At 46.0% G+C, this 14,434-nt stretch overlaps 1 protein-coding gene across 10 annotated transcripts in view; it reads left to right on the top strand.

The window, feature by feature from the left end:
* Agap1 (ArfGAP with GTPase domain, ankyrin repeat and PH domain 1) overlaps positions 1-14,434 on the top strand; it is a 455,752-nt gene that overhangs the window by 215,767 nt on the left and 225,551 nt on the right. For all 10 annotated transcript variants that reach the window (XM_041650295.1, XM_041650294.1, XM_041650296.1 and 7 more), the window contains 3 exons: positions 2,856-2,983; positions 5,037-5,192; positions 11,006-11,098. In XM_041650295.1, the coding sequence (XP_041506229.1) occupies positions 2,856-2,983; positions 5,037-5,192; positions 11,006-11,098 (377 nt within the window). The remainder of the gene's footprint in view (positions 1-2,855; positions 2,984-5,036; positions 5,193-11,005; positions 11,099-14,434) is intronic.

Raw genomic sequence — 14,434 nt, 5'->3', positions numbered from 1 at the left:
ACTGAAATTAGAGCAGGGCAAGCACTCAGCTGTTGGGGTCAAGGCCCCTGTGGATCTGTCCCATGATGGTGGGACATGATCCTATAGTAAATATCATGGTCGCTTCCTGATTGGAGTTGGCACTATACTTTTTTACCTTTTTCACTTTTAGGAAAGCCTTTAACCAAGGAACCCATGTGCTGTTTTTCTCCCTGGTACACAAAGCAGGCAGCCTCAGCAGCCATTAGCACATCTGTGGCTGTTAGCAAGAGTTCTACAACACAGGACAGACTTCTGCACTTTCTCCCTTTCCTCTGTGACTTCATCCTTACCCAGAATCCTGCTGTCCTTCGTTAAGTAAATTTGCCCCTATTCTTACATTTTATCCTATTTTTCCAAAGTACTCCTGGCACTGTAGAACAAAACATTTTAAAGTCATTTTCTTTGCCGTATTGGTGTATGTGAGTTAGAAAGTGTTAAGAATAATGAGGAAGCAGGCCAAATGTGAAAAAAAAGTAATAAAAATAAATGCTGTCGATTGTTAGATATTGTTGGTCTGTATTTTGGTCATTAAGGTTGGAAGAGAACAGTTGCTGTGGGGGCACGGGGGCTTGGAGTGCAGCCACACTCAGTGCTGCCCGTGGTGGCTTTGCTGTGAGCTGTGCTCTTTATCCCAGTGCCTTCCAAGGACAGCAAGGAACTGCATTGGAAGTTTCTCACAACGTGAGTTTCCATAACATACTTGACTCAGGTTCCTAAACCTTCCCTTCCAGTGGAAGACCTTTATAGCAAGTGTCCAAAAGCACTTAAGAGTATGTAGTTGAGCATGTTTTGTGTGTCTTCTTTATGTTCCATGGTTAAGTCATTGTGGGTCCAGACCGATGGGAACTCAGACTGGCATTAAGACAAAAAAAAAAATGATCATCTGAGCCTCTTTTTGCAAATGATTACTCACAGGGTTTATTAGTTAACTTTTCCATTGCTCAGACAGAAATCCTGTCCAAAAAAAAAAAAGAAAAGAAAAGAAAAGAAAAGAAACTTAGAGGGGGGAAGGTTTGCTTTGATTGACAGTTCCAGAGGGGATGTGACCCGTCATAGCAGGGAAGGCATAGCAACAGGAGCATGAAGATGGAGTGGCAGTCAGGAAGCTGGCTGATCACATTTCATTACCATACAGGAAGCAGGCACAAGGAGAACAGGAAGTAGGACCAGACTGTAAAATCTTGAAGGCCACCCAGTGACGTATTTCCTCTAACAGGACTCCTTAACATTGCTACAGCCTCCCCAGCAGCAGCTCCAGCTGGGGACCAAGTTGTAAGCACGTGGGTCTGAGGGAACTCTCACATTCAAACCACAGCACCCAGACAGTTGGGATTTGGGGTTAATCTGGGTCTTAAAATTTCAGAACCTCCCTGTGACACTTGCTTTGCAGTTCTTGGACACTGACCTTTGATTTTATTTTTGTGTTCGTACAATGATTTTTTAAAGATAGTCTAATACACATTTTCAACAGTCCCTGATCAATACACCAATGGCTTTGAAATGACGGAGTACCACGATATTCCTCTGTAATTTAAAGATGATTAGCTGATGAAGGTTATGATCAATACATGGAGGGAAGATAAATTAATTGATAGCATCCTTTCAGGGTGATGAGAAGCCTTTCGGAGGTGGGCCGTGACTGATGAAGCAGCTGCTTCATCTCTGGGAACCATTTTTTATAGATTGCATTTCCACTTAGTCGCATTTAGCACTATCATTTATTTGCACAAAAGCCGTGAGCTGTGGGCACATCCGTTCCTGCTTAAAGTTATGTTCATTTGGAAGTGAAATTACCTGTGAGCACCTTGTGGCCTCTGTCTCCTGTAACCAGTGGTCCCGGAGAGGCACAAGCTGCTGCCACTCTCCTGCAGTGACACCTATTGTATAAGAATGGTTTTCCAATTCTTCGCTTTCTTTGCAGTTAAATTCCATATGCTTTATCAGCAAGAGTATTTGCTGAGAGAAGTTATGGCCGGTTGAATTTATATTTGCATCGAATAAGATAAACTTCCAGTGTATGCATGCGGCCATATATTAATATTTTTTAAAAGGTCTTTGTTATACTCTTGCTTGAGTATAATTCTACACAGCCTGTAAAGTTACAAGTCATTCCTTAGATAATGTGCACACACCCCCGCCCAAAACCCAAAAAGAAAAAAAAAACTTTCAGAGGGATTTTGTTCAACTTTCCTTATTTGGGATTCTTTTAAATAACTGGAAAACACTGTGTTATTGGGGTAGCCTATGTGAGGCGGGCGGGCGTGTGTTCTTGTTCACATTTGAGGCCCCTGAGGTAGTCCCAAGTAGGCTGAAGCCCTCAGGAGTCAGTTCTGGCTTGTTTTGCTTCCTGACTCACTGGTGTGACTTCCATCCCTGTGTCACTAATGGTCCTGGGTGGCTCCTGGCACCAAAGTCACATCTGTACATTTCAGAGAGATTAAGCAAAAAAGACAAAGAAGAAGGGGACAGAGAGCAGCTCTCACCTGAAGACAGGGCTTGTGTGCTGTAATCCTGTTGACCAGGGCTTGTGTGTGCTCTAATCCCATTGGCCAGGGCTTGTATGTACTGTAATCCTATTGGCCAGGGCTTGTGTGTGCTGTAATCCCATTGGCCAGGGCTTGTGTATGCTTTAATTCCACTGGCCATATTCTGCCCGGGTATGGGATTCAGAAGCCCTGGGAAATGCCCTATTTATCCTGGTGGTTGGGTATCTGGATGAAGCTTGCTGTGCATGCAGGAATGGAAGGATTCAGGGATCCCCAGAGGTCCCTGTTGTTCACCTCATATCTGAACACTGGCCTCACATTGTTGTGTCTTGTCTCTGTGTCCACTAGTTGCCCAGAAGATTGTTGCCACGCGGAAGAAGCAGCAGCTGTCCATAGGCCCCTGCAAGTCCTTACCCAACTCTCCAAGCCACTCCTCTGTGTGTTCTGCCCAGGTGTCAGCCGTGCACATCAGCCAGGTAGGAAAGGTGGTGCGGGAGGTGAGGCAGCCAGCAAGTGCCAAGGAGGACTTGGGGCAGGAAGTGCTCACAGCCAGTGCCAAAACTGTTGCCACTCCCCCCCAACTTTGTAAATAACAGCATGTTTTATTATTGACTTCCCAGTTCCTTCAGAAGCTGCAGTGGTCAAGTGGGCTTTCTAGGAGTCAGACTTTAATGTTCTCTTTGCACACTTCCTGTGTTATGAGGCGTGCTGGAATGGGGTGGTGCCAGGTGTGTGTAACAAGTTCTTTTTCCATCCCACCAGTCAGCTCCCAAATAATGAAACGGAGATTTCTTGCAAATTATGAAAGCTCAGACTGTGGCTTAGGCTTGTTCCTAACTAGCTCTTAGAAATTAAATTAGCCCATTTATATTAATCTACGTTAGCACATGGCATCTTGTACCTCCTGTTTCCTCTCCGTGTCTCCTGGCATCTCCCTTTCTTCTCCCTGGAGTTTTCTATGTCCCCAGGAGACCTGCCTAACCTCTTCCCACCTAGTTACTGGCCGTTGAGCTCATTATTAAATCAGTCACAGCAGTAGATCCTCACCCAGTAAACAATAGTGCACAACAGGTGTGTGCTGCCATCTTCACTGTGGATTGAGATGACTGGTTTTGCTTTTGGTTTGTTTAAGGGTGAGCAGTTGTGAATAAGTTTTACTGGCTAAGGAATGCACTTAGGCTTAGATCTGGAAGGTGGCTATAACAGCCGGCTCCAAGGGGGCCCTGTAGAAGGCCTCCCCTTACAATGTTTTGCTAATTTGCTAACTTGCAAGCAAGGTACTTGTCACAGGGATTCACCCAGGACCTCATTAAGGAACAGGTGACTTGCTGGTCCTGGTTTCGTGACCAGTCCCCCTTGGATGAGAGTCCTATTGCTGTTTATTCCAAATGACACAGTGAGCAGATTTTGTTGCAAGTGCTCAGTTTGCCCGAGAAGCCATTGCCTTCATGCATTTACCACTGGGACCTAGGATGGTCTAGCCTAGGATGGTCTAGCTTAGGATGGTCTAGCTTAGGATGGTCTAGCCTAGGATGGTCTAGCTTAGGATGGTCTAGGCTAGGATGGTCTAGCCTAGGATGGTCTAGCCTAGGATGGTCTCGCTTAGGATGGTCTAGGCTAGGATGATCTCACTTAGGATGGTCTCGCTTAGGATGGTCTAGGCTAGGATGATCTAGCTTAGGGTGGTCTAGGCTAGGATGGTCTAGGCTAGGATGGTCTAGGCTAGGATGGTCTAGCCTAGGATGGTCTAGGCTAGGATGGTCTAGGCTAGGGTGGTCTAGGCTAGGGTGGTCTAGGCTAGGATGGTCTAGGCTAGGATGGTCTAGCCTAGGATGATCTAGCTTAGGGTGGTCTAGGCTAGGATGGTCTAGGCTAGGGTGATCTAGCTTAGGGTGGTCTAGGCTAGGGTGGTCTAGGCTAGGATGGTCTTGCCACACACCTGAACAGCTTCACAATTGGTGTCTTCGGTTTTTGAGTGATCTAAAAGCATTTTAAGGTAGTACTCTGATTTGTGAGGTGTCATTTAAGAAGGGTCGCTTTGGTGTTCTGAGTGACCATTCCTTCCTCATCCGGGAGGAGCAGTGAAGCACCCATAGGACCATGTTTCACTGCAGTTTTCTTTTTCAGAGGAAGAATAATTATGGTTTCCCCCCAATTTTTTTTCAAATTTCAATAACTTAACCTTATAGTCTCAGTCATCTATTCAAGTTTCAATTCAAGTCCAGCCTGGGCTACATAGTGAGTTTAGGTCAACCTAGGCTACAGACCGTGGCTCTGTCTCAAGAAGCAGAAAGAGATTTTCAGGCTCCATTATGCAGACCTGAGGTTCTTTTTCTCAGATAAAGCAACACTTGCTTCCAGCAGCACTGAGTACTAGTAAAAGTGCCAGGCACAGAGAATTGACACCTTGTCTCCCAGGTGCTTTGTCGTGGTCACTTGCTGTTTTCCTTTCTCTGACCCTGCTCGGGTGGCTTTTCTGCTGTTTTATTCCCAGAACATTGATTTGTTTGTTTGTTTTTCATTTTACAGACAAGTAATGGAGGCGGGAGTTTAAGTGACTACTCCTCCTCAGTCCCTTCGACCCCAAGCACCAGCCAGAAGGAGCTCCGGATCGATGTCCCTCCCACTGCCAACACCCCGACGCCTGTCCGGAAGCAGTCCAAACGCAGGTCCAACCTTTTCACAGTGAGTTATCAGCCCTGGGGCCAACCTCTCAGTGTCACCCAGCATCTTAACCACAGCACCACGGCTGTCCCAGTCCCATGATGTGTGCGGAGTCCAGGCTGAATTTAACGGGAATCACAATGACTCTGGAGTTTGAGGAAATTGTGACAAGAAAAGATTTAGGTCCTGAGCAGGATGGGAATTGCCCGGTTGGACTGAGTATGAAACCTGAACAATTTTCCTTTACCCTGAGCACAACCTCCACCCTTCCAGGACTTCCATGGTCCCACACTAAAGACTCTGTTAGAGATGGAGAGACGGTGAAGGTCTTGAGGGACTCAGTTTGCACCTGACCAATCACAGAGAGGCCTTAGCCATCACCCTGTTTACCTGTTGGGTTCTGAGAACTGACCCCAGGGGTGGGCGTGGGAATAGGACTTGCCTTTCTATTAATACTGCAACCCCACCCTCTCTCTGGGTCTTCAAGGGACCCATGCCATGGGCTTGCCATGGCCTTTCCTCGGAATCCTCTAGGGAGTGTGCTGGATTGGATATCTGAGCTTTGATTTAGAAACCCTGAGTCCAGGGTGGGACCAGGCATGTATACTTTTACAAGCTTTTTGGGCTGATGGGTGCAGATACTACTCTCTGAACTACAGAAGAGGCAGACATTCTGTTTCCTGCCTCTTCTGCCCAGCAGACATCACCAATCAATCATGGATGGCTTTGTGGTCCAGTCCAGAATTAGTATGGTGTGATTTCAGGAAGTCTTTCTCTCCCTGGCCAGCTCTGTGTAGTGTCTGTACTTAAAGCCTCTCGTTCTGGTTGGGCCAGACTGACTGAGTCAGTCACAGAGAAGGTTCTTATTTCTATCTCAACCTAAAAGAGATCTCCCGGGAGTAACTGGAAGTTCATTGTCCGACCTGATGCCTTCAAATGAAGACAGTCACTGCATACTGTGGGTACCTGCCAGATCTCTGGGTGCCTCACTCTTTCCCACCATTTTTGCGGCTGCCTCTGGTTAGATCATTCATGTTCAGGTGTGCTGATGACAGAAGGTTCCCCCTTTGAGCCACCTTGTCCTTTCCTTTGCTGGCCTGTATCATGCAGCTCTGAGACACTGCGGGCCGTTGATTGACCTTAGGCAAGTCAGTGAACCTCTCTGATAATTGGAGCAGTAGCTATTCTTCCATGGAACTGTCAGTTGGGACCACTTCTCAGAGGGGCAGAGGAGTCTTAGTAGTGGTATTTATGTTTTTTTTTTTTTTTTCCACTACTAAAGTTAGGAGCATGGACACTAGTGATGTTCAGCAAAAGTAATTGGTAGGACTGCTGGATAGGCCTGGAGGGGTCATTTTGGCTTCTGCATGGCACAGGAAAGTGTCTGGTAGGCTGCAGCAGTGCATGGATGTAAGGCAGTGTGTTATAAAGTTCTTAGACACAATGTGAGCAGTCATACGAACGGTTGGTTCCTAGCTGGATGCCCAGAGCAGGACTGTTGGTTAAGAAGGTACCACATCCCAAAAAGAGTGCTCATTCACTTGTGATTCTGTGGGCCCCAAAAGCTGATTGCCATAACCACACCTGACTTCAGTGGCCTTGGGCCCCAAGAGTGAAGGATAAGAAGTTTGTGTAAGCCCCACCACACACTGTTATGAAAGGCTTGTGGTTCCTGCCTAGCACCACTCAGTCTGCATTAACTTTGCCTTCTACCATATGAAAGAAATATGAAAACAAGGAAATACCACTTTAAACAAAACTACTTGTAAAGAGATCCTGTCCCCTCTCTCCAAAAAGATCCTGGGGCCTGGATGATTGACAACTCACACGAGGGTTCTTAATTTTAAGACCTGAAGAAGAAGAAAAATGATTGGCTAATAGCTGTTCTTCAGCCTGTCTGTGCTCAGTATCTAGGAGCTGTGCGTGTGGCCAGAGCTGGCCGTACTGAAGGGGAAATGGGCTGGGAGCCACAGAGAAATAGGTTTTATACAAGCTTGAAAGTGCACAGTGGCTGCAGATGCCAGCGAGCCGCACCCGAATCGACATCTCTTAGAGGGTCTCTGACTGCGTATGTGCGGCGCATTTGCTCTCTTCCTCTGTGATGTCAGAAGACAGTTTGAGAATGAAGATTTTCACACCTTGAGTTCAGCTGCCCAACTGATGTTTGTGGAACAGAAATTTGGGGTCCTGGAAGTATCTAGCACTGCAACGGGTTTGTGCTGTGGCATTTAAGGATCAGCTAGCTGAAATGCCAAGAAAGGGCCAGCACATGGGTTCTTACCAGGCTTGGCTTTGCCATTGCGCAGGATGGCAGTGGAGGTGGGTGCTGAACATTTTGAGTTAAAGGATTTGGAAACATTAACTCCACTAGATGTCAGTGTCATACAAGGAATGAAAAGAAAGCGAATTAGTTCTAAAATCTAAGCAATTAAGAATCCAGATTTGAGTGGGTAACAGCCTGCTTCTGTATTTTAATATGTCCAGTTTGTAGTCTTTAACCCTGTCACTAACATTGTCACAGTGTGTGTTTAGACTGTCGGCAGCTGTGTCAGATGCAAGCCATTTTAGTTACTATTCTGCAGCCGAATGGAGATGTAGTTGGTGGGCATTGTCCACTTGTCTATTAGCACATGCTAAAAAGGCTGGAGGTCATCTATATGCACATAGCTCCCATCCCGCCCTCACACGACTTTCAGAGTAATCCTGTGCCTCACAGGGATAACATCTTCAGCTGGCAGATGGTTTTATTTGCAAACATACATGCTTTAAACAAATAAATCCTATGTATTTTGTATGAAATTATATAAACTAAATCACTCCAGTTATAGCATGGTATGCATTATTTTGCAGTGACAATTATGTATGCCTTACCAAGGGGAATTTAAATTGTATCATGCTTTGTTAATTTTTTATGTAAGGCCATTGCCATGAGAAATGATGACCCATTGGATACCTGCCTTAGAAATACATACAGAATTTTTAGAACAGTTCATTTAGTAGCCCGATTTACATGTAATTGAAATATTTTATTGAATAATATTTTGAGATTTATAAGAATTACAAAGAAAAACCTGCATGTGTTCTCTGTGCTAATGAGAGAGGGGGTTTGCAGCCACTAGCTTCATGAAGTATACAAATTCTTAGTGAAAGTCCAGGCCTCCCGATCCGTTCCCCTGCCTCTGTTCTAGGGGCTTGCCATTTACCTGAGTAGGTGTGGATGTGCTGCCTGCGTTTGTGATGTTACACTTGCAAGGCTCCTTAAGTTCTGTGTGGTGTTGCTTCATGTCTTTTCAAGCTTTTAAAGAATTAGGTCTTTATATGGTGTTATTCAAAGCTTGCTGTATGATGCTGATTCCATTAAATAGTTCAGCACACCGGCATCCAGAGATGGCAAAGATGGTACAGAACTTGGACCTACTCGGAGAAGCTCACTGGAGAAAAAGGGACAATGAAATCCATAGTGTAAAAGTATTGATCCTTGGTGCCTTACCGAGAACAGGAGCCCTAACGCCTGGCATGGTGTGTTCCATCTGTTCCTGCCTTATTGGTTGGAGCTAGGAGAGCAGGCTCTGTTTGATAGGCATCATTGCCAGTCACGATTCTCTGCCCAGTCTCCAGGGAATTTTGTTTATTATGTATAGGGAGTTAAACATTTTTTGAAATGAAGTAAATAATCCTTCCCTTTCGTCTATCTTCGGTGTCTGTGGGGCTCAGCAGTCGTTCTGTTGTCTTGAAGTCTACGGGTGTGCAGTGAGAGTGATGAGCTCTGATGCTGAAGAATGCGGCAGGCTGGGTGTAGCCATGGGTACCACGGGCTGCCAGGATCATCTAATGAGCAGTTTTGGTACAGAGGGGAGGATGCTCACTGTGGAGACTCTCCAGGGTGGGCAGGAAAGCCAGGAGTCTTCCCTTGGGATTCAGAGGTTCAGGGTTTCATTGCTAGCTGTGGTTTAGTTGTTGGATTGCAGTCTCCTTGAGTCAGCCTGTTGTAGATGGCAAACCTGGCAAACCCTCTGCCCGGCAGCTTGTGGAGCTCTGTCCTTTAGTTTTATGGCACTTTCCACAAACATACCGTTGTTGGTGGATTTCCTTTTTTCCAATGTGTACCCGAGTTTCTCTCCCGTTTGTCTCGGAGCTGTGATCGTGCCGAGCATGACTCCTGTTTCTTTACATATTTGGAGCTGTGCAGCGACTCTGGCTGCTCCTTCCTGCTTCCGTGGAATCCGGAATTCTATGCAGAGAACAGCGATTGGGGACAGATGCGCCGCCTCCAGGAAAATGTTCATTTTTTTTTTAATGTTTGTTTTGTTAATTATTCTGCTTAATGGAGAATAATGAAGATGGATTTTCAAACTTAGGTATTTAGAATTGATAAAGTTCCCCAAATGCCCTTAATGCTCTCCATTGATTCAGAATTTCTGAAATGTTGTCGGCTATGAGCTTTTGGACTTCATTTTCCGGTTGGAAACCTCATGTGCCCATGAACTGACTTGGGGACAGAGGTGGCTGTGTGAAGTTCTGCTTTGCATGACTAACTGAAGAGTAAAGGCAGAAGGAGTTTATGTTGAAGTCCATGATGTAGGCACACAGCATGGGGCACCGAGGAGGCATTTAATAAACGCAATATTAATATGTAATATCAGCTAAGAGTGTGGTTTCTCACATGCACTGCCACGTGACAAAATCACCACCTTTGAAGTGTCTGCACCGAGTTGATATCACAGGCACCTTTTCCTGAGTCTTCAGGCAGTAACCCGTCCTGTCAGCCCTTGCTTTTATTACCTCTCGGGTTCTTGCCTTTTTGGATACTGTTTTAGAAGCATCTTCTGCTTCGTCCCATATCCTTTTGAATCTGAATTTCATTAGCTGCTCCCAGCACCACCGGACAGCACCGAGTCTCTCTGTTTCATATATCATCTCAGATTTGAAAAGCACAGGAAAATGTTTCTCCATTTTCAATATTGCGTGAGTAATGTTCCCATTGAAAAGTAATGGAGTGAAGTTGTCACTTGTCAGCACTGTTATTAAGGAGGACGAGTCTCAGATCTTTCTCTCATAATAAAATAAATCTGTCAGACAATCACCATGCTTACACTTGCTCATGCCAGCAGGAGCTGGGACATGGACGGTGACTGGCATGCTCCTGCAGCTTTCCTCAGTGCCCTCCTCCCCACACCTGCCAGCCACTGGGCAGTTCATACAGCATCAACCAGCCGTCCAAGACAACAGGCTCAAGAACCTGGCAAACAAACAGTTGTTCATTGCGCCCTCGAATATTGACATTTTGTCAAAAAAAAAAAGATTTTCAGTTTTTGCCTCTGTTATCTTTTTGTTGCACAGTAGACTGCTTTAACTTTGAATTGCTGTTTTCTAACCGACCAGAAGCAATAAAAGGAAACATTGCTTGCTCTTTGAAACAACTCGCCAGGGGTATACCAGTAAGTTACACTACTGAGTGGTTAATAGACTTTTTAAATCATCTAGACATTAATTTAATCCATACATTTCTGCAGTTGGACTTCCAGATAACCTTTGAGGGCCCCCCTCTCCTCAGCTATGCTTACTGCAGCTTTAGAATGCGTTTTCTCGTTGGGTGTTGCTTTCCTGGACGGTCCATTGGTTTCTAGTAATTGCATTTTGAACTCTTTAAAAAAGAATTAAAAGATAATTTCGCAGTAGAAAAGTCATGGGGAAAGTTTAGAAAATTCTCTTTGGAATGATGAGTCAGTGCAGACGAACGGCTGGGGGTGGCAGTTCTGAATCCTGTTGGAGGGGCGAGACCCGTCTGGCAGCCTCTACCCTTGCCCAAATGCTAACTTTACTTTTGCTTGCAGTCTAGGAAAGGGAGCGACCCAGACAAAGAGAAGAAAGGCCTGGAGAGCCGTGCGGACAGCATCGGGAGCGGGCGAGCCATCCCAATTAAACAGGTACACTTGTCCCCTTCCCTGCTCGCTGGAGACATACCTCGGTGCAGCCTGAGATGGTGCTGGCTCGGGCACCAGGGTTTGTTTGATGTGCTCTGTTGATGAATGTAGAAGTCACTCACTTGACATCAATTAGAAGGGGTTCCTGTGAGTATTAAAATGGGATCATTAGAATAAGAAGAGGGAAATGCAACAACAGCTCTAATGAAGTGCGGTCTGCCCGCCTGCATATGGAGTGTGTTTCCATGCTGCACTGGCTTCAAAGGCTGCCTTTGTAGCGTGGCTTTGATTGGGCCGCTGGCCGCCAGACGACAGGGGTAAATCAGATCGCTGTAGAAGAACCCCTTGTGATCACAGGAATAGCCTGACGTGGCCCTAATTTGCTCTTGCAGACGGACATCTGAACACTGTTTCAGGCTGGTCTGTAACAACGAGGCAATTAGTTGTAATAATCATAGCTGGCGTGTCAGCTGTGCGCTCTTGTTTGTAATTTGCTAATGAAGGGATTGTAACTTTGATTAGGTTCAGTTTCATTTAGACCTTATTATACACAGGAACATTTACAGCTGTAATGTGGGGCCTTAATTAAACTTCCCCATTACACAACAGGACTTGAATTCAAGCATTTGTTTTGGCCAATGTTGCTAGCCTGAAATGGGTTTTCATTAGCCCGGAAACCGGGTCCTAAATTGCTTCACGTCTCTAGCAAGACACACTGGAATTCACGTGTGACGTCTTCGGCTGCTTCGTTTCTGAAACAATAAGAATAAAGAGTTCAACCCTGCTCAGCGGCTCTGGAAATGTCATCTTTTTTGGTTGATAAAGAAGGCCAATTGATTTGGAGTGTGTTCTGTTGGGATGGGGACAGGAAATCTGTGGTCGGGAAATAGCTCTGCCTTCCACGGGATGACACTGGTGGCCTATTCGTAGCGTTGGTTGATCTAGGGCATCCACCGCCTTTTCTGTAGCTACCACCCAGCTTCACTTGGCCTGGGCACGTGGGTCCTGATGGGGGAAAGAGTATTATTCATGCCGATATAGCAGACTCCCCTCAGCGGTGCGGCTTTCACCTGTTTGTAGCTAATGGCCGCAGCCCTTGTGAGAAGCTGGGCCATTTCAGATTGAAGATGTGGGAGTTAAGGGGCCACGGGATTTCTGAGAAACCAGGACTACTGTATTCCTACCCTCCGGCTGCGGACCAGAGTGGCCTGTGCGCCACATATGCCCTCTGTTCAGAGGGCTGTGTGGGCCTTTGACCCAGGGGAGGAAGGCCTCCCAGCATTAGCCAAGGGTACTGTGCCTCTGTACGGTACCATCCTTACTATTCTGGGTGACAGACTTGGGGGGCAGCTTGCAGCACCTCTAAGGAAAATGTTCACCTTCCATGTGTTTACAGATAAGGCAAGTAAGCCTTCCTGGTGATGGGCAGTGTTTTCCTTATAAAGAGGCTTATTATTTTTTAAGGCCTTGTACATAGTTGTTTACTAACATTGCTTGTATATAATTATAATCCAAGTCTACATAAAATCATTTTAATGTATAATTTCTGTGCAGTGTTACTTCATGTAGAGTTATAAAAATTATTGAGCTGTTATTCACTTAAAAACCTGCTGCTAGGACATAGAAGAACATTGTTTTTTGATGGACATCGTCTTCCTGATTTCTGCCAACTCCTGGTTGAGGGAAGAGGGGGTTTACTTTCTCAGCAGGAAACTCATGGTGAGCCAGCCAGGCTCTGGTGTAATTGGAACCTCACTTCATTTGTCCCCTGCTCATCTCTGGACCCGACCAGCTTCTCAACTAGACTTTCAGTTTGCAAAGATCAAGGTTGACAGACTAGTGTGAAATGCGGGCTCCGCATTCCTTGGAAGCCATTCTCTCCTGGACGTTCATGATATTCTCCTTGATGTCTAAATGTTGGTTTCCTCATGACTTTGGGCATGGGGCGTACCTGATTTCACCCATTCAGTGCTTACAGTAGGAACCATGGACTAACTCCTACAAGGGTGTGCTCCCGGCATCACATGGTCCCACTGTAATTGATGCATAGGCCTCACACCCCTCATGTGCAAAGTGTGGACCTGGAAGAAGAAAACTCTGACACCTAGGCATTCTGCAGGGATCCATTCCAGCCAGACTGCAGTTTTTCATCTGAGATGATGTTCTAGGTACTCGTGCAGAGCCTTCCTGCACCTTCTCTGGAGTTAGGTAGAGGTTGTAGGTGGTCTGGGTTGTTACAGTGACCTAACGCTGCATGCTGTGTATGCTCACACTTTAAAAGTACGTGGGTCATTCGAGTGTATATACTCCTCACTGCCCCCGCCCTAGTGGTCACCTCTGTATGAAAACAAGAGGATCGAGAGGATGGAGCCTAAAGGGGCATTATCTGCCTAGAATATTCTAGAATGTGCACAGTGTGTTTCTTAATAACACTTCTGTGTTCTTTCCATTACATGTTGACAGGAAGCGTACAAAGTAAAGTTGACAGTTTTAAAGATTACTGTTTGTGTGTGTGTGTGTGTGTGTGTGCCTGTGTTTTTTTTTTTTTGTTTGTTTTTTGTTTTTTTTTGCAGGGGTGGGTTTCGAGACAGGGTTTCTCTGTAGCTTTGGAGCCTGTCCTGGAACTAGTGCTTGTAGACTGGGCTGGCCTTGAACTCACAAAGATCCACCTTCCTCTGCCTCCTGGGACTAAAGGCATGTGCCACTACTGCCCTGCTGCCTATGTTAGTTTTACATGCACCATGTACATGCAGGTACCTGCAGAAGTCAGAAGGTGGCATCGAATCCACTGGAAGTGGAGTTACAGGTGGTTGTGAGCTATCATATGTGGGTGCTGGGAACCAAACTTGGGTCCTCTGCAAAAGACTCGAGTGGTCTTCACCACTAAGCCACCTTTTCAACCCCAAGCTATAGGTGTTAAGTCAAACATAGGAACTCTCAGCTCCCACAAAAGTCTCTGGTTCTGTGTAGAAGAAACAACTGAGGCTGTGCCTATAGCAGTGTCTTTCTCCAGGGATGCTGCAGGAATATGCATCTGTCCTCAGGGGGAAACATTGCCATTCATTTGCAACTGCAGTCTCTGTCCCTCTCACAGGCAGCAGAGTCCTTGGTCTTCAATGAATCCAAGCTGAAACTTGTCAGAGCCCCACCCAGCTGCTGGGCCATTGGCCTCAAGGCAGAAGAGTGACTCAGGAGCTGCTGTCCTGAACACTTGGTGTTCTGGCCAGTTCACTCTTCTGCTCTTCCACAGGAATTTTGCAAGTGAGGCCGGCCCTCTGAGCGTCCTGCGACTTCGCTCGTGGTTGTGCAGGTTGCCCATTTGCATAGGTTGCTTTTCCT

The sequence above is a fragment of the Microtus oregoni genome, unplaced genomic scaffold, assembly GCF_018167655.1.
Source record: "Microtus oregoni isolate MIOR12 unplaced genomic scaffold, Mior012 000004F_ref0000308, whole genome shotgun sequence".
Lineage (NCBI taxonomy): Eukaryota > Metazoa > Chordata > Mammalia > Rodentia > Cricetidae > Microtus > Microtus oregoni.
The sequence above is the reverse complement of the archived record's forward strand: the minus strand, read 5'-3'. Positions and strand labels throughout refer to the sequence as shown.